Here is a 7,839-nt window from a genome sequence, read left to right as displayed (position 1 = left end):
TTTTTAAACGGTTAATTAATAAGTAAGGTTGCCCTTGACAACGTGCGCGAAATCGTCAACAGTGAAAAAAAGAATTTCGCGCACGTGACAAAGTTGAACTTAAACAGCAAATTTAATTAACAATCGGTTCAGTTGTAGAAAAAATATTGTATATAACGCTAGCGCGAAGTTATTTCGCACATTTGACTGATATTTTAACTCGGCTTCGCCTCGTCAAAATACCTTCAGTCTCAATGCGCGAAATTGAACTTCGCGCTCTTGTTATATAAATAACTATTTTTTACCACGTCCACAATCTCTAAAGAATATTTGTTTGAAAAAAGAAAAAAGCTGTAAAACTGTCGTTTGTCGCACTCACGTGTGTTACTTAGGGAAGGTCTGGTTTATGGCAAATAACTAAACAAACAATGTTCAAAAATATATGAAATGATATATAGGTAACTAATTGGATGGAATTATCTTACATAGACAGGTATCTAATGGTATTTTAAGTATCAAGAAGTACGTACACTTTTAACCCTTATAATACCAAGCGGGGTGCAAATGCACCCCAACGTCTGTATTTTGGTCATAATTTTGACAACAAATTTTTGTGACTTCTGGGGTCGTTGGTAATTGTAGTTTTTAGTCTTCTGAGCACCTCCTATACATTATTTGATTTTATATAATTTTGCTAAACAAAAATAATTGAGACAATACACTCTGGGGTGCGTTTGCACCCCGCTTGGTATCGGACGCTTGTTGAATTTCCGTCATATAAATCATGCGTATTATGAATTGGTTCTTTCAAGACGCATGCGTCGGCTGCTTGGCAATATGGCAACATTTGTATTAGCCAGTGATGTGTTAGACAGCATACAGGTAGTGTTGTCCGTTGATTGAATTTTTCTGTTTGGTGTGAATTCGTGATAACGATGAGCCGGTTACGTTTTCGTGATGAAAATAACCTCACAGAAGCGGAAATGCTGATGTTACTTGAAGAGGATGATACGGAATACGACGCGCTGATTGAAGAAGATGCCGCAAGTGATATTGAAGATAACGACCATGTATCTGACCAAGAAGAAGTTGATGACCTAATTTGTGCAAATGATGAAGAAACAGAACCGCTGCAGGTTGACCAATCGGACTCGTGTGGGGATAGTGATCCGTTTTATATTGCCAAAGATGGTACACATTGGTCTAAGTTACCCGTAAATAAAATTTCTAGACGTTCGCGAGCAAATATCCTTACCGTTGCCCCAGGGTCAAATTCCAAAACATCCAGCATCAAAGACGCATTTTTTTTATTTTTTACTCCAGATATACTGGAAATCCTTGTGCGGGAAACCAACCGTAAAGCTCGACAATATTTTGATGAGTGGAATGCTGCAAATCCCACCCGTACCAAGAAATATGCAGCAACCAATGACACTGAAATTGAAGCATACATAGGCTTATTGATCACCATGGGAGCATTGCAAGCAAGTAGGGAACCCATTGAAATGCTTTTCACTAGTGATCTCGCGTATTGTCGGCCCATTTTTCCTGCAACACTTTCCAGAAATCGATATAATTTCCTAACAAAATTCTTGCGCTTCGATAATTTTGAGACGAGGCAAGAGAGAAGACTTATCGATAAATTGGCACCTGTAAGAGATATTTTTGAAAAACTGGTGTCAAACTGTAAACGTGCGCTCAACCCAAGTCATCATTTATGTGTTGATGAACAACTAGTGCCATTTCGAGGGAAAGCACCATTTCGAGTCTATATGAAAAATAAACCGGCCAAGTACGGAATTAAGATTTGGGCTCTTGCGGATTGTGGTTCGAACTATACTGTGAACATGCAGGTGTATTTAGGTAAGATTTTTAGTATTCTGTGTCATGTAGCCAACTTTTGTCTGGGTTTTAGGAAAAATAAACAATAAACCAGAAAAAAACCAAGGCCAACGGGTGGTCCTTGATCTTGTTGAACATTTAGGTACAGGATACGGTATAACAACCGACAATTTTTTTACAAGCCTTAAGCTGGCTGATAAACTCTGGGAAAAAAAATTAACGCTCTGTGGAACACTTCGTAAAAATAAAACATTTATACCCAGAGAATTATTGCCCTCTCCAATGAAGCCAGTATTGTCTTCTATGTTCGCTTTCAAAAAGAACCGCACTTTGGTTTCATACGTGCCACAAAAAAGGCGCGCAGTTCTATTACTTTCCAGCGAACATGAGGATGACAAAGTCAATGGTGAAGATGTGGACAACAAACCAGACATAATCTTACATTATAACAGTACTAAAGGTGCGGTAGATGCAACGGATCAAATGGCCCAAAAGTACACCACGCAAAGAAAGACCGCTAGGTGGCCTATGGCAATATTCTATCATATGATTGATATTGCAGCGATAAATGCCTTCAAAATATGGGTGATGGCTAATCCTGAATATGAAAAGGGCCATTTAGATGCAAGAAGAAGGTTTCTGCTACAATTAGGCAAAGATTTATCTAAGGATCACATAATGTTTCGTTATAAAAATAATAATGGTTTGAAGGCGAATATAAAAGAATGCATGCTGAAGGTTTTCCCTGAAATGAAAGAAGAAAGAACACCACAAGAACAACCAGAGGCAACTCAAGGTCGATGTTATCTTTGTACAAGACAGTTTTGTATAGATTGTTGCCAGTTTGTATGTCTAGAACATTCCCAAAAACAAGTGTTATGTCTAACATGTAAAAATAAAAAATAGTTACCCATTTTTTAAATTTATGAAGCCTGAGTTAAATAAAGGTTAAATATCACTGATTACATATTTTTCCATTCAACCAGAACCTAATAGAGTAAAATTGTGTAGAAATACTGTAATTATATGTAAAAAATTAATGGGGTGCAAATGCACCCCGCTTGGTAACGCACGTAAGAATAAGAGCTTGGTATTATAAGGGTTTTAATAAGGTAATGAATTCAATGGATTTACATTACTGCAATTCTAAGTGATTAAGACTAGATAGCGATAGGCATATTTTTACATTGATTTTTTCCAAGATTTGGCGCCGAATTGGCAGGCAGCGAGATGGCCTGGCGCCAAAATGACCGGCGCCGAGATGTCCTGGCGCCAAAATGGCCAGCGCCAAATCGGCGGCGCCCAATCAGCGGCGCCGAGTTGTACCAGACCGTGTTGCTTATCTTATGTTTGATAAAAAATGTTTCTCAAACATTCTAACAGAAAACCTGGCATCATCATTGCACGACTATATCAATAACAGTTGCTAATGATCAGAGCTTTGCTGTCGAAAGAATGGCAAAAACTTCAAAGGCTGATAGTTAGAAAAATTCCACCGGGACCGAATGCTTTTGGAGCCCAACTACTCGCGGTAATATAATAATGACATATATTTAATTTCAAATACAAACTTATAGCGATACCGTGCGGTCACAACTATTGCATTTTTTTGTTTTACAGAATTTTCCAAGATTATAAATAGATCGATCTATGAAGATGAAGAGGAGCTTAATAGTTCTCAAGGTTCTGAGAGTTCTAGATTGTATAAGTTCCATATGTACCGAGATATGTACTATAGCCATTTTTCTGATGGCATATCTTCAGCAGGAATGGACATTTTCTGGTTTTCTTTAAATCATGATAATTATTGTGCAAATGACAATGGTTGTGGAGATCCCCATGATAGACATCCTTATCTTGGATGCAATTTATATTGGCTTTCTCAAATTCTCATTGGTAAAAGTTTTATCTATTTTATTTTTATTGTTATTTTGTTTCTTTGGTTGTCCAGATGTTACGAAGTGGGCGAAACGTTGACTTTTCGTTCAACATTGGCACGGTGCTATCGCGGAAGTCTCTTGCATCTAACTCTGAGAGTTTAGAATATGCCAAGACGATTCTAAGGGGGTTATAAAAATGGTTCTGTAGAAAATTCTACTGCGAAAAATAATCGATATATCGATAAACATCGATAATTTTTCGTAACCCTAATCGGGATGTACATAAAAATAGTGAAAAAATTCTTCCTGTTTGGATCTTACAAGAATTTGCCCCTTTTGCCAGGTGGCCATTTTCATAATAAGAAAAAATTATGAACAATATGGGTATACCCGAGGGTATATGGATAATCGATAATATCAATAACCTCGTCAATAACCGATAATATCCATAATCGATGGTGTTTTTCTATTATCGCGCAGCTCTAGTGCCAGTGGTCATGTCACATTGGAAAATCTTACAATTCAATTTTTATAGGTACCCTTGTATGGATGCAGTGATTCATAAAAATGTGTTCTTCCAACTTTTTCAAACGTTATATATTAGGGTTAATTTGTGATAGTACCTCGGAGTCAATTTGACTCAATCCAAGCCTGAATCTGTGACAACTTGAAGCAACGACTTTTCAAAGTGAAGTGGGGTAGTTAATAAATTATTTTCGAAGCAACGTTATTTTGGAAATGTTTATATTCCTCAATCCTGATAAATTACCTCAGTCTCAGTAAATCCACCTCTTTAAATCAGATTAATGTCATTTGTACACACACCACTTCCGCGGTTTTACCAAAAGTTGACCCACACTATTATATGTATAGTGGAGTGCTGTAGATAGGATATATTAAGCCCCAAATCCTTAACATTTGTGTCTCCGTTATTAAAACCATGATCAAAGCTACTTTGTCACCGTTTTCGTAAACTTTAAATTCGAAGATTTTTTCGAAACTTTCAGCAAGTGTAGCCCTTCACAGAATAAATTTATTTTTTGTGACGAATTGTAATTTTTATTTTAAGTAAGACGCAAAACAGTTTTGATTATATCAATATAAAAATGTATAATTATATTCCTCACAATATTAAGGCTTTACCTTTTAATTTATTCAAATCAAGAACTAAAGCATTTCTTATTGATGAAGCGTTTTACTCGTATGAGGAATTTTTCAGTACAGAGTTCTTTTCGTGACAATTAAGTATTGTTGTTATAATTTTGTTTGTTCTTACATTTGTAATATTTTTATTTTGCTTTTGTATTGACTTATGTATGTAGGCTGTTCTACAAAACATTAAATAAGCTTTATTATTATTATTTCATTTGAATATGACAAGAAGCTGGGGAGGAAAACGTTACCTTGAGATCTCGAATTCGTTCGACTTTTAATGCTAAAATCCAATACTTCGCCACACTTGAATAAAATTAATCACGATAATCAGGGAATCGTAACCTAATAAAAAACCTTATGGAACAACGTTTCACAAGACACATTTTTACAGCCGCTTAGTAACAAATGCAAGCTTTGAATTATTTATAAAATTTGATGTAGTAGTTAATAAGATTTCATCATGGCGACCTTTTAACACACACATTTTAGCACATGTTTCACGTTGCTCTATTTGCAAATTATACACATTGTTTAGATTCCCAAAAATTTTTTATTGGATCGAATTTATTGTAACGGCCAACTTTTACACTCGAATTGGAATTTACAATTAACGTTACCTATAGTAGTAAATAATTAGCATAATTGTATGAAATTAGGTACTTACAAAAAAATGTATAAAATTTCTTGTTATGCAGATGAACGTCCTATAAATTTTTTTGTAGCATAAATTCATTGACCTTTTGCATTTTTTCCTTCTGTTTTGCGTACAAATATGTAGTACAGTATGTTCACATTTCGCCTTTCTCCCAGACGAAAGACGGTACTGTTAGATTTATTACGCCATTCATTCTTGAATAATTACAGATACGTGAACTAGTTATTTAAACGTCGAATCCCACAGACAGTGCGGTTCTTTAAACTATCAGTTATTAGCACATAGAAATAAAAATGTTGAACTTTTGGTAAATTACTTCATTCTGAAAAAGTCTTTCTCTTGACATAATCCGTGCTTTATGGTCTATTAGAATAATTTCAATAACCAAGATTAGTATTGTTGCCAACGACTGAGTATACGAATATAAAAAATCTTTCAAGTTTCCATAATAAAATGCCCAACTCGTTAGAATTTTATTACGGTCATTAAAAGTACAATCAATACTTAATATCAAGTAAAATGCAATTAAAATTTTATTTGTGAATGTGATTTCGTACCTTATGGTAAAGAACAACTGTTTAGATAGCAAGGGTTGACAATCCTCCAGTTGAAGGCGCGATCGATCATTGAAATTAGGAACAGGCTGATCCGACAGCTGATCTCATGATCCAGACGTAGTTCGAAAGTTGCTCTTTATTGTAATGTGTTCTGAACAGATTTTTTTTTTGCAAATTTCTCATCGATCATTAGGTACATGTCATTTTCTTCTATCTTGAATCATTTTGTTTGTTCCATCTAATCTTTGAATATTTATATTCAAAGATCTAATCTAATAGTCACGTTCAGTATGGTATTTTGGTTTCTGTTCTGGTTTCGATGGTTTAAATTAATATTGGTAACTTTCATGTGATGAAGGCAGCCTATCAAAGTTTATGTGTAATGTAGTTAGTAGACCATGGAATGGACTATCCTAACAAAAGAATAGCATGATTCAATTCCGAGACCCCCAACGTTGTTTACAGCCAACCTATACTGTTTTATCAAAAACGTTATTATAAGAGTTTATCGCAAAAATGTAAAAATTAGTAAGATTACTGTCACATTTGTTTAGTACAAATAGTTCACGATATCATATCACATCAATAATTTATCAATTACTCTTTTAGCCTAGTTATATATGTACTTGCATTTAACTGGGATACATACGATTATCCGATACACAAACACGAAATTTAAACGTATGATGAAAGATCCATTGTAAAAACCAATAGATTACGTGTTTATCGCCAGGATATTGCAAGGTAAGGTATTAGCATCGGCTTATGCCATAACCTTAGCATTAAATCACAAGTTTGACATCATTTCACAATTTCGTAGAGCTTAGAAGAAAATGCTATATCAACCAATTTAATGATTGCTTGTCAAGATACGCCAAGAATCGCAATAATGGAACTAATGCATGATTACACTACACTGACTTCCTCAAATAAAATATACTATGATACAAAAGAAAATAATCTACAGAGGAAATAATTTCGTACTCTCATTCTTATGCGTTCCTTGTTATTATAATGCATTACGTAAATAACAAACAGGATGTCAATACTCCTCGCAATACTCGTATGATTGATAAATTGGTACCTCTATCCAAGATAAGATTATGCGCCGTTTCAAAAGAAATTCGTGCTGAATGCGAGCCGAGATGTGAGCATTGATTCAATCGTTACTGTTCGATTTTCACTTTTGAGTGTGTTAATTTTATTAACTTGGTCTATTGATATCTTTGCAGACGCACGAACCCCAATATTTAGTTTCAATCAGTGTTGGTAGATTTTTTTTGCAAAGACCGATATGTTCTTGAACGCTACGAATTTTCATATACATAATAGGTGTCCCGAATTCAAAGTCAATATAATAGTTATATTTAAATTATTTAAATTATATATCAAGGTAGAGAAGTATAGTATTATTGCCTGAGCACCAAGATTACATCTCGAGGCGCTTGCGCCGAGGGGTGTAAGGTGCGAAGGCAATAATAGACTTCTCTACCGTGGATATATATACTATTTTTTTCACTACTAGCACTTGAAGTCCTCTAAATTAACATATTATATTGATAAGAAAGTGAACGGTTGGACAGAATTTTTTGTTTATTAATTTAACATGTCAATCAAGTACGTGGAAGTACAAGTCAAACAGGCCGTATTTTGTTCTGTCATTGAGATATTTTTAAAGAGTAATTTCGTTCGAATTTTTTCAAAATGTGTGAAAAAATGGTTTTTTTCACTACTAGCGTCTGATGACATGATTATTAACCTTTTTTCCACT

At 34.7% G+C, this 7,839-nt stretch overlaps 1 protein-coding gene across 1 annotated transcript; it reads left to right on the top strand.

Annotated features, from left to right (window-relative positions):
* Positions 1–296: 296 nt before the first annotated feature.
* Positions 297–3,400, top strand: LOC116165179 (piggyBac transposable element-derived protein 4-like). Its single transcript, XM_031479490.1, has 2 exons — positions 297–1,842; positions 1,895–3,400. Exons 1-2 carry the CDS (start codon positions 915–917, stop codon positions 2,725–2,727), a joined length of 1,761 nt encoding a protein of 586 aa, XP_031335350.1. The 5' UTR covers positions 297–914; the 3' UTR covers positions 2,728–3,400.
* Positions 3,401–7,839: the final 4,439 nt, after the last annotated feature.

Source organism: Photinus pyralis, unplaced genomic scaffold (genome assembly GCF_008802855.1).
Source record: "Photinus pyralis isolate 1611_PpyrPB1 unplaced genomic scaffold, Ppyr1.3 Ppyr1.4_LG2, whole genome shotgun sequence".
Lineage (NCBI taxonomy): Eukaryota > Metazoa > Arthropoda > Insecta > Coleoptera > Lampyridae > Photinus > Photinus pyralis.
This window is presented reverse-complemented; position numbering and strand designations above follow the sequence as displayed.

Excerpts from the sequence above, each read along its gene's own strand:
- LOC116165179 (XM_031479490.1), top strand. The coding sequence starts at position 915 with ATGAGCCGGTTACGTTTTCGTGATGAAAATAACCTCACAGAAGCGGAA. Across the intron at positions 1,843-1,894 it reads GAACATGCAGGTGTATTTAG|GAAAAATAAACAATAAACCA; the intron begins GTAAGATTTTTA and ends TCTGGGTTTTAG.